We start from the raw sequence: 26,184 nt of genomic DNA on the forward strand, positions 1-26,184 counted from the left end.
GGGCGGACTCAGAGCGTCCCAGGCTTTAGCTTACCCGCTACTGTCCAATCAGCGCCGCACAATCGGCCAGCCACCAATCACTAGAGCGTTAAGAATCGCTGACCCACCAATCACGAGTTGCGTCTCCGTGGCGCCCCGGCCCACCTTCTCCTCCTTCCAACGTAGGAAAGAAGAGAGAAAAGATCGATTCCTTCCGCCAATCCCCGCCGGCCACAGCTAGCTTTCCCTTCTGGCCCCTTTCCGTCACCAATCGAGGTGCCCACTCTGACCCGACAGTCAGCCAATCGGGAGGGTGATAGCATCCCGCCTTTGCTTTCGTTCGTGGAGGCAAGTATCAGTCGGAATTTTGAGGTGCCAGCAGTGCCGCCCATCTTTGGCAGATCGCGGTGCCTTAAAGGAGATAGCGGGACGCTTGTGTGTGATCGACTTCATCACCTCCATGGTAGCTACGGTAAATGCTGCGGGGCCGCGTTTTCGCTGAGGGGAGGCGGGAACTAGGTTCCCCCACGTAGAGGGACCTGAGCGGCCTGTGGGTGAGCCGCGCCGCCCTGCTGCGGGCCCCGACCTGAAGGTCCCGGCATGCAGCGGGATCGGAGGGCCGGATGGGAGCCGGGAGCTGCCCGGAAGCTTCTCCAGCTCTGCCGCTTCTGGGTCCTGTCCAGAGTGTTCGCGAGCTCTTAAAGCATCTAAGTCCGCCGAGATGGCCTGGGCGTCTCCCGCCCTGAATCTCGTCTTACCTTCAGGAACTCTAAGGCTAGCAGAGAAGATGAGACCGTAGGACTAGATCAGTCAGTTGCGAAGAGAGCAACTGATGGGAATTCAGAGGAGGGTGTGGTGGGTCATCAGGAAAGGGTGCTTGCAGTGGCCCTTAAAGGCTGTTTACCCAAGGCATGCCTACTGGAGGGCAAGAAAAATAGCTCGTTTTGGTCGGAGCAAAGACTAGCCTAATCATTGCAGGAGAGGTTAAGAGCATCAGACTTTATTGGGTGGGCTAACAAAGTTAGAAAACGCTAAAGAATTCCGGAGCAATGAAGCAGGAGGATCCCAGATTCAAGGCGAGTCTCAGCAACTTAGCGAGACCCTGTCTCAAAAGAAAAGGGACTGGGGATGTGGCTTAGTGGTTAAGCACCCCCTGGCTTCAATCCCCGGTAAGGTGTGGTAAGGAAGGAAAGAACCAAATAAAAGGTTGGCTAGCACTTTCACAGGTCCTCCCCTAGGCGGTGGGGCCAGGATTTGGTAGCTGGTGCTGAGAGAAAACCATTGATTGCATTCTTGCCCTGGTACTGTAACAGTGGCAACTGTCACTCAATGGAACAGAGAAGAAAAACAAAACAAATAACAGGTTGGAGAAAGTGGTTCAACAACATCATCAACAACAAAAAGACCAGGTGCAGTGGCACGAGCTTATAGTCCCAGCTGCTGGGGGGTTTGAGGCAGGAGGATCACATGAGTCTCACGTTGGAGGTTAGCCTAGGCAACTTGTCTAGATCCCCTCACAAAACAAAACCTACAATAAAAAGGGGGTATGAATGGGTAGTTCACAGAAAAAGAAATCTTCACAGCCTGTTGATTAAACAATGGTTGTTTGTTACTTAGTGTGAGACCACCATCTCAGTAGAGTATTGACAGTGTCTCTTAGGGGAGAAGGATAAGATTGGAATTTTTTGAGACTTCTAAGTTTGGTTTCAAGTATATTTCCCAATGTATTGGGCTTGATTACAGTGTGCTATGTATAATAATACAACAATCCAAGATAGATGGAAACTTGAGGTAAAGTTTAGAGAATGGTAGCATACAGATTGTTGATAGTTTCCACTAAGAGTGGACCATCTTTTAGGGAGTTTGTAAGGAACAACCAAGCCATTTGAACAGTGGGAATATTCTAGTCTTCTAGAATATTAAAGTCATGCTAATGTGGACATGAGGTTGGGGGGGGGAGGGAACGTAGACAGTTTCAGTTCTCAGTGTTCAGTTAGTGTCTGAGGGTAGATGATTTTGGTTTTCTAAAAATAACTTGTGTGAAACATTTTTACATCTGCCAAATTGGCAAAAGTTAGAATGTTGAATACTGTTGAGTGTTGGCAAAGATATGAGGAAGAAACTGTCATCTAGCACAAGTGTGAATGTAAATCAGCCCACATGTTCTGGAAAACATTTTGGCAATATTTGGTGAAGTTATCAATGAGTAAACTCTTTGGCCTAGCAATGACTTGCCTTTGAAAAACCTGGCAAGTCCCCAAGGAGACATCATAGGAAGATGTTCATTTAATTTCTGGTAGCAAGATGCTAAGAACAGGCCAGGCACGGTGGTGCACACCTGTAATCCCAGTGGCTGGGAGGCTGAGGTAGGAGGATCACAAGTTCAAAGCCAGCCTCAGCAAAAGCGGGGTGCTAAGCAACTCAGACCCTATCTCTAAATAAAATACAAAATAGGGCTGGGGATGTGGCTCAGTGACTGACTGACCTTGATTTCAATCCCTGGTACTCCCCCCCACCCCCAAAGAAAATGCTAGGAACAAATGAGGTGTTTGTCACAAGAAGAATGAATCCTTTTTTTTTTTTTAAAGAGAGAGTGAGAGAGGAGAAAGAGGGGGAGAGAGAGAATCTTAATATTTATTTTCTAGGTTTTTTTTTTTTTGGCGGACACAACATCCTTGTTTGTATGTGGTGCTGAGAATCGAACCCGGGCCGCACGCATGCCAGGCGAGCGCGCCACCGCCTGAGCCACATCCCCAGCCCCAAGAATGAATCTTTAAATGTGATAGAGTTGATGGAATACTTTAGTCAGAACAAATGAAGTAAACTTAAATAATAATATGAAGTTATCAAAAAAACAAATGTATATGTATAAAATACATATATAAAATATCTATTCACAGATAAATATGAATTTAAAAGACACACATTAAAAACACTATAATTAGGTTCCTACTAAGGATGGGAGGTGAAAAGTAAAAGGATAAGTAATAGAGGACAAAAATAGAAGTTTTAACTCAAATTAGACATGTAGAGTACTTAAAAAAAAAGTGTGGTTAGTAAGAGTCAGATGATGAAGGCCCTTATAAACCACATTGAGAGGGTTTGAGTTGATCCTGGAGGCATAGGGAAGTATTGAAAATAAAAATTCAGAGAATCCTCTACAAAATAGAAAAGAAAGCAATTTTATTATTGAATAATATCAAGATTACAATGTTTTGTAGACAATCTCTAAACAAAGAAATTCTACCTTGTTTAAACAATCACACAGTTACAATCACTCTATTTTAAATCATTATATACATAAAATTTCAAGATTAGTGGTATCTGTTTTCTATAAGAAGATTGGATACACCATTTCCTGCATGTTGTCATGAAGTCCATCCTAAATTAGCCTGGTAATTGAAATGTCAGTTATTATTCCCTATGTACCTTTATCTAAAGGAGTTAAGAAAAAAACTTCTCTTATTTCTATAACAAGCATATGGTTACAACTAGGACAAAGATGTCTAGATTGATCTCATTGTGACAGGGAGATATGTGATATTTTCCTAGATGTTTACATTTGAAAGAAATGAAACCCCTTCCCCCAACACACACACCCTTGAAAAAACAAGTCAGTGTTGTAAAGCCCCCTTGTTCATCTTTTGATAGGGATTTTTTTCAGATGGCTGGGGTGGAAGGCAAGGGATTGAGGCCACTGGCAATAGGGTATTTAAAGTAATAGAAGATCACGAGGCTTGAAAGGACTGGGGAAAGAACTGAAGAGACTGAGAGCAAGAAAGAGAAGGTTATTAGATTAAAGTACAATGAGAATATGTGAATGATAGTTGGAAGAATAGTATAGGAGGTTGTGGTCAAAAAGTAGGAGTTGTTGGGGAGAGAAGTTAACAAATATCAAGAACCAGGTAGCTGAAAGAATGGAGATGTAGATATTGAAATTCATGTCTCTGGGGCAATCTCATAGGTCATCTATGTAAATTTTAAAATTGTCCAAGATGATAACAGAGCCAGAAGATTGATCTGTGTGCCAAAGACTTCAGCACATGAGAGGTGGAGACAAATGAATAATGAGGAGAGGGGCAAGTCGGTTCTAGAATGAGGAAAGAGCCTCAGAGAAGCATGGTTTGTATCCTTTTATGGACAATCAAGGCTGGAAATAACAGCAGGTATCAAGGAACACAAACTTATTTTTTTCTTTGAGTCCTTGTTTGTGATGTGATCTATTACTTTCTTCATTTTTTTTATCCAAATGAATTTTTGTTTTCTTTTTACATTTGCAGATTTTTCATAATTGAAAATAGCAAAGTAAACCAAGATGTCAATGGATCCAATGACCTATGAGGCCCAGTTCTTTGGCTTCACACCAGAGACTTGCATGCTTAGGATCTATATTGCATTTCAAGATTACCTATTTGAAGTGATGCAGGCTGTTGAACAGGTTATTATGAAGAAGCTGGAGGGAATCCCAGACTGTGATATTAGCCCAGTCCAGATTCGTAAATGCACAGAGAAGTTTCTTTGCTTCATGAAAGGACGTTTTGATAAACTTTTTGGCAAAATGGAGCAGCTGTTTTTGCAGTTGATTTTGCGTATTCCCCCAAATATCTTGCTTCCTGAAGACAAATGTCAGGAGACGCATCCTTATAGTGAAGAAGAATTCCAGCTTCTCCAAAAAGAAATTGAAGAATTACAGGAAAAGTATAAGACTGAATTATGTACTAAGCAGGCCCTTCTTGCAGAATTAGAAGAGCAAAAAATTGTTCAAGCCAAACTCAAACAGACTTTGACTTTGTTTGATGAGCTTGAAAATGTTGGCAGAGATCATGGGACTAGTGATTTTAGGGAGAGTTTGGTGTCCCTGGTCCAGAAATGTAGGAAACTCCAGAACATTAGAGACAATGTGGAAAAGGAAAGCAAAAGACTGAAAATATCTTAATTTCTCAGTAGCAAAAACAAAGAACCTGTAAAAAAGTAGTTTTCCTTTGTTCACTCTTTCTTATGTTCCCCATCTTTTTTGGTCCACTCTTCTCAAGTAGCTGTACTGCCTTGAACTAGTCTTTGAAGCATCTGTTCATTAGAGTTTTCTAATAAGTGGAGAGAGATTCTTGATTCAATAATGGCTCATTTGGGGGCATGATTGAAGAAGTAAAACTACAGCTGAAAATATATAATTGTACCTTGTTTATAAGTCTTTGTGATCCTGGTCCTTTGGCTTATTCTTTGGATAATACCAGGTGAGAAAAGGGTTAAATGGGTGGCTTCTTTATTAACCAGCCATTATACTATGAAATAGCCAGCATAGGGTGCTGCTCTTGCCCAGTAACTTTGCTTTACATGAAGATGTTATAACTGGTTGAAGAAGCAAGCAGCAAAAAAAAAAAAGACCCATCTTTGATCTTTGGTAAACAAGAAAGTTGTTTTTATTTCTATAATAAATCTCTCCTTTTAAAAAATATTTTTAGTTATAAATGGACAATACCTTTATTTTATTTGTTATGTTTTATGTGGTGCTGAAGATTGAACCCAGTGCCTCACACGTGCTAGGCGAGCTCTCTATCAATGAACCACAACCCCAGCCCAAATAGATCTTTTTATAAATGAGGCCCTGGTGATGTTAAGCAATTTAATACCTTGGGGTCCTGCAGAAGATAATATTGGACAAAAAAGAAGCAGATACCACTGGAATAGAAAAGGAAGCATGGGGTGGGGGGTCATGGCTCAGCGGTAGGGCACTCGCCTAGCATGTGCGAGGCCCTGGGTTTGATCCTCAGCACACATGAAAACAAGTAAATAAAAAAAAAGAAAAGGAAGCATGGGGCATACACAATAATGAAGTTTGTATTTATTGACTCAGGTTTTATACCTTTTTTATAGTAAAATTAGTTTTAGACTCTGCCTTATAACTAATATTTAATTAACTTATTTATTCATACTGAGGGTAATAAGCATCAAATGTTTAGTACCCTCAGATTATCTAAGGGAAGGGGAGAAATATTAATGATTGATTTTTTTTTTTTTTTTTTTTTTTGCATGCAGTGCTGAGAATCGAACCCAGTGCCTCACACATGCTTGGCAAGCACTCTACCACTGAGCCACAACCCTAGACCTAGTGACTGATCTTAATGTGTTATTTGCTTTTCATGTCTTCCTAAAGAACAGGGTTTTGAGTTTTTCCTGTAAAGAAGGAGTTACTTGGAGTATTAATATTTGCAACTAAATATTCATAGACTTAGGAAACTTGTGCTTATTATCAAAAGGTCTTTTGGGCTGGGGATGTGGCTCAAGCGGTAGCGCGCTCGCCTGGCATGCGTGCGGCCTGGGTTTGATCCTCAGCACCACATACAAACAAAGATGTTGTGTCCGCCGAAAACTAAGAAATAAATATTAAAAAATATTTTTAATTTAATTCTTGTTTCTAATCCTGTGCATTAAATATATATGTTCTAAAAGCTTTGGATTTTGATTTTGTGTTGTCTATAATATCATGATCTATGTTTTTTTCTCAGTATGGCTTTTTACTCAAATGAAAACTTCCATTTCACATTTGAAGCTTATTCAAAATCACCTAGTGTAATAGGTTGAATGGTAATCCCTTAAAAGATATGACTATGTTCTAATTCCTGGAGCCTTTGAATGTAGCCTTATTTACAAAAAGGGTCTTTGCAGATATAATTGATTTAAGGATTTGGAGATGATGACATCATCTTGAAATATGAGCCCCAAATCCAATGAAAAGTGATAAGTTAGGCAGAGGGAGACTTTGAAACAAGAGTAGAAGGCATAAATGCAGGTTGGAGTAATGCAGTCGTAAGTCGGGAATGCCAGCAGCCACCACAAGCTAAAAGAGACAACAGATTCTTCCTTAGAGCCTGCAGAAAGAATGTGGCTTTGCTGACCTCATACCTAGTATCCCAAACATATTCCAACTGTCTCCCTCAATTTAAATTATATCCCATAATATTCAGAAGCCACTGCTTAATTCACTGTCTGCATATATCTGCTCTTTACAGACAATACATAATAGAACACTTTCCCCAATCAATAGGTTCTATATCATTTGTGATCTGCTGCAAATCTGTTATTTTTACCTGCCTAACATCCATGGCACCTGAGTGTTCTTCAGGGAAGGAATTTCTTTCCTACTACTTGCCATTTTCATGGGATTGCCCTTTGAGGTGCCTTGTCTTTTTTTCTTTAACCAAAAGGTATGTTACCTAGAATTTTTTTTTTCCAAGTGCTGGATTTAAACCTAAACCTTGCACATGCTAGGCTATTGCCATATTACTGTTACACGCCTGAACCCCCTAGAATTTGACTCTTGAGCAAGAAAGCACAAGTACCAAAAAATGGGCACAATCATGATGGAATTTTGAAAAGACTATCCATTAATAGGAGAGAAAGGCTTGATATTTTGAATAAGGGGAAACTTTTTTTTTTTTTTTTTTTAGTTACAGGTGGACACAGTGTCTTTGTTTTACTTTATGTGGTGCTGAGGATAGAACCCAGTGCCTCATGCATGCTAGGTGAGCACTCTACCTCTGAGTCACAACTCCAGCCCCCCCCCGCCCCCCGCCCAATAGGGGAAACTCTTACTAGAAGCCCAGAAATTGAGGGACACTTGAGAAAATTCAATATAGAGAAGTCACCATGAAATAGGGGGACAAAAGGTGTATAGGAGGCAATTAGGATATGTGACCAAATATCCTGGGATACTTAACTATAGAAGAGGAAAATTGGCTATATTAGACATGATGATGCTAAAGGCAAATGTGGATGGCATGAAAGTAATGGAAATTTAATATTGATTAGAAAATATAGCTGGGCATAGTGACACACATCTGTAATCCCAGTGACTTGGGAGGCTGAGGCAGGAGGATTGCAAGTTCAAGGCCAGCCTCAGCAATTTATCGAGGCCCTAGGTAATTTAATGAGATCCTGTCTCAAAAAAGGGCTGGGGATGTACCTCAATGGTAAAGTGCCCCTGGGTTCAATCCCCAATATCCCCCTGCTCCAACAAATAGGTATACATATGAAAAAAAGAGTGTGTATATGAATGTGTGTGTATGTATTTTTTTGAGTGAGAAAAGTAATGGGTGAATAGAAAAAAATATGAGGCTATGAGAAGAGTAATGGAATCTTGGTGCAGGGCGGGGATAGCAGTGAATGTTAAGGAAGGTCAGAGTGCAGCATTAGACCAACTGGGGAGAAATGCAGTAGATTCTGAAATAAGGGGATCCAATGGGCCTGGATATTTAGGAGTATTAAAATCACTATTAAAAGATTGTAGAGGCAGTAGGATCTAACCATTGATTGATTGATTGATTTTGGTGCTGGGGATCAAACCCAGGGCCTTGTGCATGCAAGGCAAACACTCTACCAACTGAGCTATATCCCCAGGCCCAGGATCTAATTAATCATAGTATCAGCAAAGCAACCAGATATTTGAATATGGGATAGAAAATGGAGACCCAGATTTGGTAGCACAACAGTTATTGTGGAACAATAACAAAGATTGAGGAACAGAGGACTTTGGTTTGGGGATGGGAAAGGAGTCTGCCATCAGGTGATTAGGTGACCAAAGGATATTGGGGGATAATATTCTGAAGTCACCAAAGGATTGTTAAATGAGAGATAATAGGGGATATGTGAATGAGAAACAATAGGAGCAAATGTTTGGAATACACTAGGCCATATCTTGGGATTCAGTGGGAATCAGTACTAAGGGATAGTAGAAGATCCAATATCCAAGTTTAAAAACTGGAAAAGAGGTGTATATTGAGGTACCTAAGAGCTGTGATTTGAGGAAATGGTGTCACCAATTGTTGGAGGAAATTATTTTAAACTGTGGCTATAAAGCACAGGCTGATGTTAGGGAAACAGCGGATGGCACACTTGTAGCATTGAAGAGGGGCAAGATACCAAGGTACACAGTGATATGGGATTAGGGGAAATCAGAATTGGCAAATGACAAGGCTTTATTATTGGAAAACAGTTTATAAAAACCTAAGCTGGATGAAACGGGCAAATGCCGGAGCTTAATTGGGGGACTGAACTGGGCCAGAAGTGTCTTGATATGGAAGCAAGTGGGGACTAAATCCTGAGGAGTAATAGACCTGCTGTTAGGAGACAGCAAGATTGGATCCTGGCATGTTGGAGCAAACTAGGAAGTCTGAAGGGGTCCATTGTACAGTTGGAAATTAATGGAGAACTAAATACAGAGGAGACTGAAAAAGATTTATTCCATCAGAGGTGCCACGATTACAGATATTTCCGTAAAGAATATGCAGTGTTATAGTGCTGTATTTGGACATTTGACATTCATGAGCAAACAAAGAAAGCAAGTGGGTTAATAACCTGCCACGGTGGGTTCTGGTATTAGAATTTGGGGTCGGAGATGACAAACCCTCTGCAGGATTTCTTCAATGGATACATCCCCCAGCCCCTTCATCTTGGGTCTCATAGTTTGTGAAGGGCTACTGAATAGAGTGAAGCCACCCCAGAGTCCCCAAGTAGAGATTTCCCGTGAACCCCAGTTAGGGCCTCCAGTCTCATACAGTGGACCCAGCGAAATCGGCCTGCGTCCTGGGAAGTGTGCAGCTGCAGATCCCACGCAGTTCCGGATACGTCCTGAGCGTAGCTTTCTGGAACGACCCTCCTCTGACTACAGGTCTTGGCTCCGCCTGGCAGCGACAACAAAGCCTGAGGCAGGAAAAGCGCACATTCCGGATCAGTCCGAACCCGGGAGGTGTGGCACCATACCTTGACAAATGCCCCTCACCTTGTCCAGGGTTCCAGCGGTGCCCGCTGCTCACCCAGGTCCGCCAGGTCCGCCAGCTCCCCGAGCTCTGAGTACTGACTGCGCCAGCTCTGAGGCACAGCTGGCTCCTTCTGGGGGCCATGCAGCATCACAGGGCTCCGGCCCAATCTGGGCCAGGGCGCCAATCCTTCCCATGGGACCCTCTCTGGAAGGCCGTGGGCCCAGACCTGGCTCATCCCTTGAAGAACAGAAGGTTGGGCTCACCAAGCACAAAATGCTGGGCTCGCTGCGCAAGCCCCCACATCACAAAGTGGTAGGTTACAGCGACTTTATCCTAACTATAAACGGGGTTCAATTGCACCCCAGCATTCTAAACATTAGGAGCGGGCTGTGCCCCCGCCCCCTGTCTGCGGGTGCTATTGCACCGTTATTTCATTGCCAATGGCTACTTTGGACCTTCCTCCTCCTGATGGACAGTTAAACAAAGAGAGCGACAACAGAGATGAAAAGAAACAAGCATCGAAAGCTAGATGAAGGGGGTGCAGCTAGTCTCCACAACAAATTGCTGCGCCCTTCTTTCCCTTTCCCTCCCCCCTCCCCTCTGCGCCCACCCCTTCCCGCCCTACCGACTTAGGCAAGCTGTAAATGGATATAGGTGAAGATGCAGGAGGTGATGGAGAAAGCGATAGCCGCGTAAATAAAGATGGAGAGGTGCGGGAAATGATCGAGATAGCAGCCCTCGTCCAGTGGAGGCGCCTCTTCCTTGAGCTGGGGACGAGCGGCGGCCTTGGGGGGCTGCCCGGCGCGGATCCCCTGCGCCTTCCCGCCCGCACGCCGACCAGACTTCTTGCCCGCAGCGGACGCCGACTTGGGCGCGCGGGCAGCTGGAAGATCTTCTGGGGGAGGCTTATCAAACAGGCCTTCGGACTCAGGGTCGGAGTCGGTGGGCATCTGTTCGGTGCCCCAGGGTTTGCGCTGAAAGAGACCGTCAGCCATTGGCACTGGGCGCGGGCAGGTGGGGGTCTGCTGGATCCAGGCGATCAAATCCAAACCCGACAGTCAAGTCCCAACCGGGTCGAATGCAGTGGGCGGCGGCTGGGGCTGCAGCTGTATTTCTACTGCCCAGAGTGGGGGCACAGGGGGCGGAGCCAGTGAGGTAGAGGGCCTCTGCAGGGTATGCTGGGCCTCTCAGCGGAGGCGCCACTTCCCTTGACTCCTCCCTCTGCCCCCTGCCTGTTGCAGAGGTTGGCTCTCCCAGTTCCATCTCCCCGGCCAGCGGCCAGAGGCTAGCAAGTCTCCACAAAGCCAGGTTTTGTCTCCCTGGCAACCACACAGACGACCAGCGTAGATGCAGGCACTGGAAGCTAGCTGGGAACCCCTGGCGGGAAAAGAGGGCTTGGCGCGCAGGAAGGTGGAATGCAGACCATCAGGCAACAGCTGCGAGCGGAGCTTCCCCAGGGTTTACTTCTCCTTCCTAAAACTATTGTTAGTATTAGTATTATTGACTAGGTACCAGGGGTTGAACCCAGGGGTGCTTACCACTGAGCAACATCCCCAGCCCTTTTTATTTTTTGAGACAGGGTGTCGCTAAGTTGTTAAGGCCTCCGTAAAGTTGCCAAGGCTAGCTTTGAATTTGAAATCCTCCTGCCTCAACTCTGAAGGTGCTGGGATCATAGACGCGCGCCACCGCCCAGCTAAAACAAATATTCATTGAAGAGTTGTATTATTATTATTATTATTATTATTATTATTATTATTATTATTTTGATACATGAAAAGGAAATCTTGTAGAAAACTTAAAATTTAGAAAGCAATATAAAAAACACTTAACAATTTCAAGGTCCTGAAATTGCACCGTTAAAGAGTTGATGCCTTTCCCTCCCTCCTTCTTTCTCTACCCATCCACATTTGTATCTATACATTGTGTTGTTGTTGTTGTTGTTTTGTTTGTTTTGTTTTGGCTTTTGTGCAAGAGGATGAACCCAGGACCTTGGGCATGCTGAGCATGATCCTCAACCCCTACATCCTGCTTTCTCTTTTTGCTATTGAACTACATATGGACTCCAGCGTTTGGACATGAACCCAAATCCTTTCAAAGACCTCTTATCTGAGCCCATTTCTTTCCCACCCTCACCACCCTGCCCCCCCCCCCTCTGCTAACTCAAGCCCCTCTCTGGCTTCCACTAGTACTGCCACAGTCATTGGGCATTACCATCTCCTGACACTTCTGTTGTGTCTGAATTCCAAGGCCGGGTTAGTGGAATGGAGAACTTGGTTTTATATGGGTCCCAGTGGGTCGGAGGGGTCCTTTTGCAGACCCTGGCAAATGCAACTCATGGGACTTTAACTGCCATCAGGGAACTTGTTACCTCACCCACTAGATCCTCCACCAGGACTCAGGTCCAGGATGCTGTTTTTCTCAGTCTTACAGTGTTGCCAAAGACTTCTCCCCCCACCCCTTTGGTACTGGGGATCCAACCCAATGATGCTTCTCCACTGAGCTACATCCCCAGTCTGTTTTTGTTTTTTATTTTCAGACAGGGTCTCTGTTAGGTGCAGGACAGGCTGAGTAAGTTGTCTGCAGAGCATGCCAAACAAAGTTAGCTGCAGGATGACCTGGCCACTCAAACCCTCTGTCTGGTTCTTTATCACCTGTTTGCTTCAAGCCCAAACGCCCAAGCCCCTGCTCAAGACTGAGCGCTTCGCCCCCCCCCCCTTAAGACTGAACACTCAACCCGCTGCCTTTCAAGGCCGAGCACTTAACCCCCTTGTGTGCCAACAAGGCAGCTTGCAGACCCAGAGACCTCATTAGATTTGGGCTATAAAAACTCCCTCCTGCAGGGCCCTTCTCTCTTGCTCTCTCTCTCTCTCTCTCTCTCTCTCTCTCTCTTGCTCTTGCTCTCTCTTTCTTCTTTCTCTCTCTCTCTCTCTGCCTCTGTTTCACTGCTGCAATAAAGATCTCTTGGTTGCTCCAAACGTTGTGATCACTTTCCTTTCAGTCTCTAAATTGCTAAAGCTGGTATTGCCTTAGCCTCCTGAATCATTGGGATTAGAGGTGTGTGCCACTGGGCCAAGCTGCCAAGGATTTCTTGCATAGGCAGACACTACCAGGTAGTGGTAGGTATTCACTTAATTTGTTTTTGAATGAATGGCTCAGCTAAAGGATTGGCTCTTTGCAGCAGACTCGCATTCTCTTGCTAACAAAAGGAGACTTAAAACTCCGGCTACAAAACTGCAGAATATGGATTCTTTTAATCCCAGTCCACTAAAAACTGGTAGCTTCATAAAAGGTTTAGCATACACTTACCATATGACCCAGCAATTCCACTCCTAGGTTTCTACCTGAAAGAAACAAAAGCATATGATGACATAGAGACTAGTACAAGAATAGTCATAGCAGCATTACTGGTAATAGCCCCAAACTGGAAACAATCCAAATATCCATCAAATGGTGACTGGATAAAAAAATATATATATGGTTTATCTATGCAATTGAATATTATTCAGCAATAAATAGAAGTGAACTACTGATACATGCTAAATTTGTATGGACCTCAAAAACATTACACTAAGTAGAAAAAGCTAGATGTAAAAGACCACAGAGTATATGATCCTTTTATATTTAATGTCCAGAAAAGATACATTTATTGAGATAGAAAGCAGATTAGTGATCACCTGGGGCTGGAGTAGAAGAAACCATTAACTGCAGTTTCAAGGCAACTTTTTAGTGATAGAAACGTTCTAAAACTGGATTGTAGTGATGATTGCACACTTCTATACATTTTCTAAAATTAACTGACTTACATAAAGTAGGTGAATTTTGTTTGTTTGTTTGGTACTGGGGATCAGACCCATGCCCTCACATACATTACACAAGTACTCTAGCACTGAGCTACATCCCCAGTCCTTTTTATTTTATTTTGAGACAGGGTCTGCTAAATTGCTCAGGGCTGGCCTCAAACTTGTAATCCTCCTGTCTCAACCTCCTGAGTAGCTGGAGGTGTGTACCACTATCACAGGAAAGCAGGAAGCTGAAACTCCAAATCTTACTCGGTTCTTGTGTTTTGACAAAAGAAAATTTAAAGTCAGACACCAAAAGCCATGCAAGAGACGTTTAATATAAGTCACGGTAGAGTGTGGTGGGGCACTCCTGTAAATCACCTCAGCTTGGGAGGCTGAGACAGGAGGATAGTGAGTTCAAAGCCAGCCTTAGCAAAAAAGCAAGGTGCTAAGCAACTCAGCGAGACCCCGTCTCTAAACAAAATACAAAATAGGGATGGGGATATGGCTCAATGGTTGAGTGCCCCTGAGTTCAATCCCCAGTATCTCCCCCACCTCCAAAAAAAATTAATTAATTAAAAGTGCTGGGGATGCAGTTCAGTAGTAGAGTGCCCTGGGTTTGACCCCAAGTAATGCCAAGGCAGAGGGAAAAAAAGTTAAGATGGTAAATTGTATTTTATGTATATTTTGCCACAAAGTTGTAAAGAACCATAGAGATATATTTTGTTCTCCCCAAACTATAAAAACGGTCTATTTCAAAGGTCTTGTAAATCAAGACCTTTGTTGACTGGGATTGTAGCTCGGTGGCAGAATGCTTGCCTCACATTCCTGAAGGCTTAGGTTGGATCCTCAGCACCACATAAAAATAGATAGATAGATAGATAAACAAACAAATAATTAAATAAATAAATAAAAATTGTCTTACTCTGCCTTATCGCTCCATTCACTGCCTGCAAATGACCATGAGCTCCATAACCCTAGGAACTAAGTGGTCCTTATTTGTAGCTATATCCATATGGCCTGCCACATTGCAACATTCAATAAACGTTATTTAATGAAGGGACTTGGGGCCTGGTTCCAAACTCTGTTGCAACCACACTTCTATAATATAATAGGTTGTTCTTTTTTTTTTCTTTTATTTTTTTGTATCAGGGATTGAACCCAAGGGTGCTTAACCCCTGAGCCACATCCCCAGCCCTTTTTATTTTTATTTTGAGACAAGGTCTCACTAAACTGCTTAGAGCCATGCTAAAAACTGAGGCTGGCTTTGAACCTGCAATCCTCCTGCCTCAGCCTCCCAAGTCGCTGGGATTACAGGGATGTGCCACCACATCCAGCGATGGGTTGTTCTGATTAGTTATGAGACCAGCTAAGTCACCAGTCCAAGTAAAAGGGCTTGGGATTTGTGTCAGTAGTGACTGGTCTAACTATCCCCAAGGATCCTCTCCTTCAAACAGGACTTATAAAGTATTTTTCTATCTTTCAACACAAACACACTCTCAAAATGTTTGGTTGAGAAAAGAATTACACTATAGCCTGCACTGTGCAATAAGAGCTGGTAGATAGATGAGGAGGCACATAGAACCTTCCTGACTTGATCCAAACTCAGTGATGGAAGTGTCTGTGCTGATGTCCAAGAGGGGAGTCAGACCAGGGACCTAGAACTAGTTCTGTGTGACCTTGGGCCAATTCCTTCTCTCCAATGGGTCTCAGTTTCCCATTTAACAAGTGAAGAAATGTCAATACTTTGCAGGTGGGGTACAATCAGTCCATTTCTCATTCTGAAGGAAACGGAAACCAGCTGTGAGGGAAGCAAACAAGACAGACTGTCATGAGAATATTCATGTCCTTTTATATAATCATCCCATCCCTTAATATTGATTTTGATGCAATGATCTAAAAGAAAGAAAAGCTGTCTGCAAGAGGATGCATATTGCAGTACTGTTCATCATGGCAAAAAAAAAAAAAAAAAAGGAAGCAAACTCATTGTCGGAACAAGAGGAGAATAGTTAATTAGATGATGCTGCAGCCAGGGCTGGGGTGTAATATGGTTTCCATCCTGAGATCTGGAAAAACAAAACAAAACTGTGGCTACTGCATGAGTCAACCAGTCATCAGAGATGAGTATCCTGAAAACTCATATGTGGCTTGAGGGATTCTTGTGATAATCCAAATTAAAGTCAAAAAGAAAATTAATCTACATTGAAATCATCCAAACACAAGATTTAAAAGGACAATAAAAAGAAAATAATGCTCCTGCAGAGAAAGACTGGGATGGAAAGAGTAAAGATGGTAATTTTTACCTTATTTGGATGTTGAATTCATAGGTAACCTCTTTCTCATTTTTCTAGATCTTGTGTACCATTGATGTGTGTGTGTGTGTGTGTGTTGTACAGTAAAATCAATTAATAGGTGAACCCTGTGATATTCTGGTTGGTGGCCACAAGACTAAGGTCCTTACCCAACTGTCTGGATGGCCCCATATTGCTTAGCAACCACCTGCTGAACAGCAGTTGCTAGGAAACCAGGAACAGAGCTGGTCTCCTGAATAATAGTCCAGCATCAATACCAGTGCCAGCCTCTTGCCCTCAAGTTCTCTCTGGCAGTGTCTCTCTCCAGCTCCCCTCCTCTGGGTTCCTACCTTCCTGGAGCTAACCTGCCGGTTGCACTCAGTAGAACCCCATGATTGTAGAGTCCACCAGAGCACAGGTGATGACTGTTTCCATAGGACCCTATTATTTCCCCCGCTCCAGGATTAGGGCCTAGACCAGAGTATATACACAACTCTAAGTTTAACTTTGTAGTTAACCCATCATTGGAGTAAGTATTACCCACAGACTCCAGAAGGCCCTTGACCCTGGGAACCTCTTCTCTGCCTGCTTTTTCCTGCAAAAAAAGCATGGACCTCAGTATGGGCTTCCACAACCCCAGCAGGTGTCTGACTCAACGGAAGCATGAAATCCACAACTCTTGAATGAGTTCTTTGACAGGGTCATGTGGACATCTCCATGTTTCAAGTAGCCCACCTTGAAAAGAAAATTAATCTACATTGAATTCATCTAAACCCAACAATCCTGAAACACCCTCCAACTTCCCACTATGGTTAAAAATGATCCTGCACTTGTTCCTGTCATCTCTACCACTTTACTATACCATCACCTTCATCCTGAGGAAGTCATTTTCCGACTCTACCTAATACCCACTGACTGCTGTATTTAAAAAAGAAAGAAAAAAGAAGCCAGGAAGATGGACCAGGATAAGCTGATAACAATATGAAATGCAGCCAGAAAGCCTCCCAGACAGGCCCTCCTGGGAATAGCGGTGGCCCTCTTCTTCTAAATGGGACCTTGATGTGAGTGAATGAACTCACCCTGAGATCAGCCATGGACTGGTTTCTTGACTCATAGAGGTCTCCCTGGAATGTGTCTTGGGTCCATCATTGGGGTCTAAGTTGCTTTTTTCTGACCTACTCATTGGTCAAAATTGTCAGAGGTGTCTTCAAAGTACATAACCTGAGATTCTGAAGGATCATACGTATCTCTTGGGAACCAACAAATCGGAAGAGAGCCAGACACTCTCTTCTAAGTGGGACGATGGCAAAGAGCTAACCTGCTGGTTGCACTCAGTTACTAAGAACTCCTGGGTCAAGGGCATTTAATATGCAAGGGGGAAAGGTTTCAAAGATGCAATATATTGCATTTGCCAAAGATGGTTGCTCCAATACATATGTCACATATTCTTCTTGCAAAGTGACTGACCTACCAACCACTGAGAAGTGGGGGGTTAAGTTCCTCCCCTTGGATCTGGACTGGGGGCATGATTGCTCTATTAGAATATGGTAGAAAGGATGCAATGTGGCTTCTAAGGCTTAATCATAAAAGGGTGCAGCTTCTGCCTGACTCTCTGGGATGCTCACCCTTGGAACCCAACCACCATGTTGTAAGGGAACTGTGCAGGTGTTCCAGCCAGTAGCCCAGCTAACATCTCAACTCACAGCAAGCATCAGCCACCAGACATGTGAATGAGCAGCCTCTAGATGACTCAGGCCCCCAGCTTTTGAGTTTCTTCATCTAATTTGAGTGGAACTAAGACAAGTTCCCATTTTGCAGTGTCTGTGTGGAATCTTGTCATTGTTTAAGCCACTAAAGTTTAGGATGCTTTGTTATACAGCCATAATAACTGGAACAGTGGATAACTAGAAATCGAGTGTAGCTACATGAGAAACTAGGCAAGAGACTTAGTTGGAAATCAAGAAGTGACACTATGTACTGAGGTTTGTCCCCACCATAACTCACATTGAGGCTTAATTCCCCCCACTGAAATGTTGAGGTGGTAGAGACTTTCAGGGGGAGACTTCCAAGGTCATGGGATACCACCTTCTGAAGGGATTAATGCCTGTCTCTTGGGAGTGTGGTAGATCTCAAAGGACTGGATTATTTTTTGAGAGAGCAAGTTATTGTAGCCATCTAGCCCCCTTCATTCCCTTTCTCTTTCTCATGCTATTGACCTCTCACACTTGCTCCCATCATGATATGGTTCACCACATTGTGACACAGTAGAGGCCCTCTCCAAGGGCAATTGCCCATCTACTCTTCAGAAGTATGAGCCACAAGAAATCTCTTTTCTTTATAAAGTTCCCAGCCTTGGGTATTTTGTTATAGCAATAGAAAAGGGACAAAGGGCTGTGGTGCACACCTGTAACCCCAACAGCTTAGGAGGCTGAGGCAGAAGGATTGCAAGTTTGAGAGCAGCTTCCTCAAGCTAACGAGACTTGTGTCAAAATAAAAAATAGAAAAGGGGCTGGGGATGTGGCTCAGTAGTTAAGTGCCCCTAGGTTCAATCCCTACCTCCATAAAAAAAAAAAAAAGAAAAGAAAAGAAAATGGGAAGAACCAACCTGAGCCCTTAGATAGTTGTTCAGTATGATCATCCTAGTGGCAGGACAAAATCTTCCAGTGCAATTGGGGTTCTTATTTTTTTTTAATATTTATTTTTTAGTTTTCGGCGGACACAACATCTTTGTTTGTATGTGGTGCTGAGGATCAAACCCGGGCTGCACGAATGCCAGGCGAGCGCGCTACCGCTTGAGCCACATCCCCAGCCCCAGTTGGGGTTCTTCTATCCTTGGTAAACCAACATCTTGCTCCCAGGAAATCTTGTGGATTCACAGCTGTATACACGTCAAACATCAAATCCACCATGCGGCCTGCGCATTGGTTTCATTAATGAGGTTCTTGGCACAAAAGTTAGCTAGCAGAGATGGAAATAAACACACAGACTCAGTTACCTTTTTCTATGACCAGGTCCGAGACGGCTCCCCTCTCTGGCTCCAACCTCGAACCACCCGTAGGGCAGCAAGGATTACTCAGGGCTAGCAGGAGAGAGAGAGAGAGCACGCCAGGGAGTAGCCTTTTATTGGGGAACAAGAAATTCAGGGGAGAATTCCATCCAATGAAGGTTGAGGGGGGGGCCGCACTCCAAGGTCAGGGTCAGTGATTGGGCCCCCGGGGTCAGTGGTCAGTAACACCCCCACACAGACGGGTTCTCTCATCAGGAGAGGGCCGGGAAAATTCCAACACAGCCAGAAGCCTCAGGCCCAAACCGGGAGTCACCCAGTCACGCGTGAGAATGGCTCTCCACAATCAAATATATTGTATGTCAATTGTACCTTAATAAAGCTGGACATGTGCTTTTGATTCTCCTCTTGGGTAAGCAGGGAGGAGTAGAATGGCTTAGGTTATAATCCTGGCACCATGAGAGTCTAATGAAGAATGGTGCCTCTGTGTGTGTGTGTATGTGTGTGTGTGTCTGTCTGTCCCAATGGGAGGATGTCAACCTTCAATAAAGCCCTGCACTCTTTACAGCACAGGGCCTCACTCTGCTGTCTAATTTGTGGCTGATTTTCCTGAATCCAGAGACTGACTGGTTCAGCCCCTAAAGAGACTCAACATTCATGAAGCCTTCTGCAGGATTAGGGGAGCCACAGTGCTGGTAAGGATGGGAGAGGTCTAGGGGCCTAACTCCTGGCTGCTCCTAATCCAGACTTTGAACAAATCCTGCTACCTTTGGCATCTCTGTGCCCATGTGGGATAGACCCCTCACTTCCAGGTCCTGATCTTTCCTGGGTCCTGCAGTACAAATTGTTAAGTGCCCCTAGGTTTCTTTTGAAACTCTGCAGGCTCAGGCTTAGCTTTCCCTGTTCTGCCACAGCAGAGTTTATATTTGCTTACCATCTTCCAAATTTTGTATTGACATTCTTCACTTCTTGTATTTTTCCATAGTTCTCATTACTCTGGGACTGTACTTGTTTTATTCCTTTATGGATATTTTACTGGGATTTCGGGAGGGAACAGGGATAACTAAGTATATAGAATCCACATCCAGGGCTATCAAGATAGGTACAGGGACCACTACCGTGGGGTCTTATGGTTGGGGGAAAAAATGGGGCCCAATTCCAAATATAACAAGGAAAATTATATATATTCATAACTAGAAGCACTGCTGGTTACCATGATATAAATTATGTATATATATTCATTTATTCAATGACTTGTTGAGTATCATCATATGCCGGGGACTCCCCTAAGGCATGTGAAATGCGTCAGTGATTTATACATTTATACATCAGTGGAAGTGTGTGCTTCGCATGGAAATAGAGCTCTGAGTTTGAAAATGGAAATAATTAGGGTAGAGTAGAGAGAATCAAGAGTATGGGGGTGGAATATATTAGAGAGGGTATGCCTGATTGAGAATGCAAGATTCAAGTCAAACTTAAAGGAGGTGAGGGAGTTGGTCTTGTGGCTATGGAGGAAAGAACGTTCCAGGCAGAGAAAATAGTAGAAAAGATGGAAGCGTGTCTGTTAAGGAGACCCCGTGGCAGGAGCAGATGGAAAGGGGTTAGAGAAATTGGGAGGCAAGGGTAGATCTTTTACATTTAACCCTATTTTATAAATCAAACAAAAACCCTGTGTGTGAGGGTATGTATATTTAAGAAATGACATGACTCTTGGTAAATTGGAAAGACAGACTTTATTTAGGATTTAATGGGGTTTTATAGTAGGGTAGAAAAATTGGGTCCAACTTTGATGTATAGCCAAGGAACAGAGTGGGACTTGTATGAACTGGGGTAGGTCATTGGATGGAAAATTATCAAAAAGGTAGGTGCCATGTTTGAATTTTTCCCTCCAAAGAGGGAACTAACTATTTACTGGGAACTAATCCCCAAAGCAATAGTGTTGAGAGGTAACTGGGCCATGAGCACTGGGTCATTACTTTGGCATTATCGGCTCAGTGGCTTTTTTGTACTCTCCATCAGAAGAATCAGACAAAGGCACAACGGTGACAGGGACAAGACTCTACTGGGAATTCTAGCTGGAGCAGAGGGGAAATAGCATTGACCATAAAGTGACAGTCTGGCTCCCTGGACAAAGGAGAGAGCCTGTTTTATTCATGCGAAAGGGTTGCTTATAGGGATGAGCTAGGGTCTAGGAATTTTGATTGGCTTTGGGCACATTTTCTAAGGTGTTTTCTTTGTGGAAGGGTGTTCAGTCTGAAGCCAAATGTCACAGCTCTTCCTGTATATTCATCTTTGCCTTGGGATAAGGATGAGTCTGCAGCTATTAAGGAAACACAGGTGGGGAGCGGAAGAAAACACAAACCATGCAAATAACAGATTAAGGGTCCAGAGAATTGGCTGTTTCAGTGATCCCTCAACAGTATTACCCTTTATGTTGTTTGTCCTTGCAGAGTCAAGGTGCAAGCATCTGGTTTTATGATGCACCTGATTTCTGGAGCAGTAAGACGAGTGAGAGAGTGAGGGACTAGGGAAAGGCACACACCACTCTCTCATCAGCTAACAAGCTAAGAAAGCATTTGCCCTTTTTGGGTGGGGGCTGCCTATATCTCATTCACTCCTTGGGTGTTTTACTCCTTTAACCTTAAGGGATGCTTCTTTTCATGGGAGTGAGGTCCCTACAGATAATTGTTGTGGATAAGTTATCAAGGGGGTAGTTTCTTGATAGAAAGATGAGTTCAGGAACAGGGTGCCATGGTACACACTTGTAATCCCAGTGGCTCAGGAGGCTGAGGCAGGAGGATCCCGAGTTCAAAGCCAGCCTTAGCAACTTAGCGAGGCCCTAGCACCTTGTTAAGACCCTGTCTCTAAATAAAATACAAAAAGGTGTTATGTGGCTCAGTGGTTAAGTGCCCCTTGGTTCAATCCCAGTACCAAAAAAAGAAAAAAAGAAAGATGAGTTCAGGCCCCCTTCTTCCCTCTTTGGAGCACTCTCTCCCTATGTGATGCCTTCCATCATTGAATGGTGGAGCGAAAAAACCCTCACCAGATACAGCTCCTCAGTCTCACACTTCTCAGCTTCTAGATCTGAAATAAATAAGAAAAAAAATTTTTTTATGAATCACCTAGTCTGTGGTATTCTATTATAGCAGCACAAAATGGCCTAATGAAACAGAGAGCTCCTGAATTTCCTCATGATGAGAATAAAAACCTCCTCATGCTGATGACAGAGGCCAAGGAAAGTAAAACTGTGTTATATTCTGTAGCTAAGCACAGTCTAGCTCAACCTATATATGTATATCACCTAGCTTTTGCTTCTACAAATTATAACCTCTTCTGTGACATCAGTGGAGAAGCAATCTAGCTGCTTCTCCCCAGTTTCATGAAATTGCCTAAAGTTCATTTCACTTTTGGCACTATTTCTTATGTGGGCAGGTGGGTGAATCAGGCCAGCTGGGATCTAGGCAGTGTCCCTGGGCGAGGCTGCCTGGTCAGTCCAGTCCAGTGGTTCTTTGCTGAACTGTGTTGGGTGCAGAGCAGGCTGAACTGTGTTGTCTGCAGGGCAGGCTGAACAAATGTCGGCTGCAAGATAGCCCACGCACTCAAACCCCCCTCTATCTGGTCCTTTATCACCTGTTTGCCTCAAGTCTGAACATTCAACGCTGCTCAAGGCTGAACACTTAACCCCCCCTTGGGCCAACAAGGCAGCTTGCAGACCCAGAGGCCCCATTAGATTTGGGCTATAAAAACTCCCTCCTGCCAGGCCCCCCTCTCTCTTGCTCTTTCTCTCTTGCTCTCTCTCTCTCTTGCTCTTTATCTTTCTTACACACGCTCTCTGTCTCTCTCTTGCTCTTGCTCTCTCCCTGTTCATCTCTTCTCTTTTCTCTCTCTCTCTCTTTCCTTCTTTCCTTTCTCTTTGTTGCACTGCTGCAATAAAGATTTTTTGGTTGCTCCGAGTGTTGTGGTCACTTTCCTTTCAAACTGACCTAACAAGATTCTTGCTGAAGGCAGGCTAGGGTGATTAGCTATCACCTGGGGGATGAATAATCTTATCAGATATTCAGGATGAACAGATATTGAGAGTGTGGCATTCTGGCTACACTGATTTAGCAGAATTCTTGGTGAAATCAGACAAGGCAAAGGACACAGAAGTCATAAAGTGTAGGCATCATCTGAAAGAGGATTCAGAGGAGTCTGACCAAAGTTTGGTCAAGAAGAGATTGTCAGTGTGAATATAAAAGGATATGAAGATTGGAAATAGAAGTGGGCACAGTGGTGCATGCCTGTAATCCCAGGGGCTTGGGAGGCTGAGGTAGGAGAATCAAGAGTTCAAAGTCAGCCTCAGCAAAGGCAAGGTGCTAAGCAACTCAGTGAGACCCTGTCTCTAAATAAAATACAAAATAGGGCTGGGGATGTGGCTCAGTGGTTGAGTGCTCCTGAGTTCAATCCCGTGTACCTGCCCCCGCCCCCCCAAAAAAGATTGGAAATGGGTATGGAAGGAGACATATAGAGATTGTTGTTACAGAGCTGGGGCCTTTCAGGAAACTGAGGCAGCACAAAGACACTTCCCTCCCAAACCTGATTCTTATGATCAAGTCAGAAAGATTTCAGACATGTTGTTCAAAGTAACAGGCATGAGTCTATCGAAGGGATAGAAAAGGGAAAGGAGGACACTTTCAAGGGAGAAAATGGGTCCTCTCAGAGGAGAGGGACTGTCTACTTCTCCTGCACTCCAGTTTTATTGGGGTCCCAGAGAAGTTTCCAGAGAGTCCTGCCCAGGTCCACCTCTTGACTTTTGACTGACAAAAGGATGACATCAGACTTTCAAGTTCCCACTGCCATGACAACTCTGACCCGGGGCCCCTGCTCACTGGTTCTAATTGAATTCATAACCATAAATTCTTACAGATTTTATGGTTAGGAGGAATTATCCTTATCTCCCTGAGTTTCAGGAACTGGTTCATGAAAAAAGTCACAAAAGTTCCCCCTTTAGAGTAACTTGCATTCTTCTTCTTGACATTATTTCGGGCCTGCATTTCTCCTGCAGATAACAGGTAGTTTACTGAAGAATGTGACACAGCATGTCCACTTAGGCAAGGTAGGGCTGCAGTTCAATTGCTTCTTGGAAAAGAAAGCATGAGAGTAGCACAGTGGGCTCATTTTATAGAATTATTGTCTTAATCTTGTGTTCCCACTATTTGCACCTATGTCCCCTAACATTGTTATCAAAATTCTTGTATTTGTAAGGTCCAAACTCACAGCAGTACTCCAAATAGCAAGGATGTCTGTGAGCAAAGGTCTGACCTAAATGTCACCCCCTCAGGAAGATCCTCTCATCCTAATTAGAGTGGTACATACAACCACTGAAACCAGAGTTTAGAGATGAGACTATATCCCCTGCCTCACCAACTCCCTTTGGGTTCTTGTCTTGCAAATTTTGAAGAATAAAATGCATGGACAATCATGGAAGGGAAGAGTAAATGGAGCAGATTTATTTAAGCAAGAAGAGATAGAACTCCCGCCCTGTGGGAGGGGGCCTAAGAGCAGAAAAACCCATTTTGGTGTGCCAGTTTAGGAGTTTATATATGGTTCTGGGCAGAGGAGCAAAAACTGTTAAACAGGCACGGAGAAGGTATCAGGGCGATCATTGTTCTTTCCATTCAGTTCACCCCCACCTTCCCTCCAATAACTTCATCTGGGTTCACCCCGACCTTCCCTTTTCTACCTCTGGGACAAAGGAGTTGGCTGGAGGTATTCCCACAGGGGAGCTTCAAAGCCTTTTACACTTGAATTAGGCCTTGATGGCGCTCATTAATATGTCTACCAGTTAGCCTCCAGTTGTGGTAGAATGGAGGCTAACTGGTAGACATTTTAACTGCCTGGTCATTTTACCCCCTCATTCACCACCTCTATCTCCCTCCTCAGTTTTTTTCCCTTTCCCTTTTCTTTTTCTTTTTCCTTTGGCAGCACTGGGGACTGAATCCAGGGCTCTGTGCATGCTAGGCAAGTGCTTTACCACTCCACCACTGAGCAACACCCTTACCCCTACCAATTTTATTTTCTTAAAGCACCTCCCAGTGTCTGAAATGATCTGATCTATTTGTTTATTTACTATTTCTTATCTCCTTGACATTAAGAATGTACATTGCTAGAGGGCAGATACTTTGGCTTTGCCTGCTCACTGGCACCTAGAGCAGCCCCAGGCACAAGGGAGCTAGGTTCGTTTGCCCAATGATTGTTCTCTGAATGAGTAACTGTATAGGAACTTCACATCCATTAGCCCTCATAATCAAACAACCCTTTCACTCAAGTACGGAAAATTGAGGTTCAGAGAGGTTTATACCATTCCAGGATCACACAACTAGAGGACAGCAGAGCCAGGATCTGATTCCCAATTCTCTATCTGTTCCTTAAAATCCCAGTTGTCACTCTTAGAACTGGGATCCAAAGCAGACGTGCATCTCTCTCCCACTCACACACACTTGTTTGCTTCTGGCTTTTCTCCTACTCCTCCACTGGCCCCACTTCCGAGCTGGCTGCCATGGAAACAGCTCCCGATTTGGGTGGGAGTAGTTTCTGCTGCGTCAGACAACAAAAGTTCCAGACAGGCGGAGGGAGGGGAAAGGAAGGGGGCTTCTCGGAAGGGGGCGGGGCTGGGTGGCCTGGGGCAGGGGTGGAGCCGCAGCTGCGGTGCCCCTCCTCGCACTCCACCCTCCCCTTCTTCTCATTTCTGTGCACAGGGGTGTGTCCCGAGCGCGGTCCACTGCGTGCTAGCGCAGACCCCATCCCCAAGGCGCGCCCAAGAAAACCACCCTGCGTTCCCGAACTGGTCTACCAAGGCTGCTGCCCCAGTTTTCCCCAGATTTCCTCCTCAGAGGTCGGGGCGAGCCTCCGGCGTCCGCCACGAGACGTCCTCGCCTTCCCTACATAGGCATCTGGGTGGTCGCCCCAGGAGGTCGGGGCTGGATCTGCTCCGAGAGGACGCGGGAGGGCCCAGAGACCTGAACGCCTCTCTGGACGGGGGTACCACCTCGTCCGCGGCGGTGCCCTCGACCTCCATTTGAGTCTTTAAATTCAAACATTCAGGTCTCCGAGACTTCTATACAAAATAGGGCTGGGGATGTGGCTCAGTGGTTGAGTGGGGCAGGCTTGGAGGGATGGGTGGGAATGAAAATAGGTGAGACGCGTCATCTGGTGATTTGGGGGAGCATTCTCTAGTACTTGTCTAGATATCGGTCTCTGGACCTGTTTGTTCCTCATCTCTTCTTCCAGTGAGTAAAGATAAACTGATGACCGATAAATGCAATCACCAGAATACGGAGGAGAGCATTTTGTACCAGAATATCTTTTCTAACTTTACTGGGAGTCTGTTGCTG

At 44.3% G+C, this 26,184-nt stretch overlaps 2 protein-coding genes and 1 non-coding gene across 8 annotated transcripts; 2 read left to right on the forward strand and 1 right to left on the reverse strand.

The window, feature by feature from the left end:
• Positions 1–142: 142 nt before the first annotated feature.
• Mis12 (MIS12 kinetochore complex component) lies at positions 143–24,563 on the forward strand. Of its 6 annotated transcripts, none has more exons than XM_058572810.1 (3): positions 161–451; positions 3,944–4,145; positions 4,260–6,431. In XM_058572810.1, exon 3 carries the CDS (start codon positions 4,295–4,297, stop codon positions 4,913–4,915), a length of 621 nt encoding a protein of 206 aa, XP_058428793.1. In that variant the 5' UTR covers positions 161–451; positions 3,944–4,145; positions 4,260–4,294; the 3' UTR covers positions 4,916–6,431. The 6 variants fall into 6 exon arrangements, 5 of the variants coding, with proteins under 5 accessions (XP_058428793.1, XP_046280988.1, XP_046280989.1 ...); XM_058572811.1 differs by lacking the exon at positions 161–451 and adding an exon at positions 534–1,388; XR_009225008.1 differs by lacking the exons at positions 3,944–4,145; positions 4,260–6,431 and adding an exon at positions 18,514–24,563 and having other exon boundaries at positions 143–451.
• LOC124079515 (small nucleolar RNA SNORA30/SNORA37 family) lies at positions 1,191–1,319 on the forward strand. Its single transcript, XR_006847386.1, has one exon. It is a non-coding gene; the product is annotated as a small nucleolar RNA SNORA30/SNORA37 family (small nucleolar RNA).
• LOC124079467 (uncharacterized) lies at positions 9,193–10,943 on the reverse strand. The gene is made up of 2 exons (XM_046425036.2): positions 9,758–10,943; positions 9,193–9,678 (listed from the first exon to the last, which is right to left on the reverse strand). The coding sequence occupies exon 1, from the start codon at positions 10,730–10,732 to the stop codon at positions 10,367–10,369; it is 366 nt and encodes a 121-aa protein (XP_046280992.1). The 5' UTR covers positions 10,733–10,943; the 3' UTR covers positions 9,193–9,678; positions 9,758–10,366.
• Positions 24,564–26,184: the final 1,621 nt, after the last annotated feature.

Source organism: Marmota monax, unplaced genomic scaffold, assembly GCF_021218885.2.
Source record: "Marmota monax isolate L192 unplaced genomic scaffold, Marmota_monax_Labrador192_F-V1.1 WCK01_AAM20220418_F8-fsc00218, whole genome shotgun sequence".
Lineage (NCBI taxonomy): Eukaryota > Metazoa > Chordata > Mammalia > Rodentia > Sciuridae > Marmota > Marmota monax.

Coding starts and splice junctions, on each gene's coding strand:
- Mis12 (XM_058572810.1), top strand. CDS start 4,295: ATGTCAATGGATCCAATGACCTATGAGGCCCAGTTCTTTGGCTTCACA.
- LOC124079467 (XM_046425036.2), bottom strand. CDS start 10,732: ATGGCTGACGGTCTCTTTCAGCGCAAACCCTGGGGCACCGAACAGATG.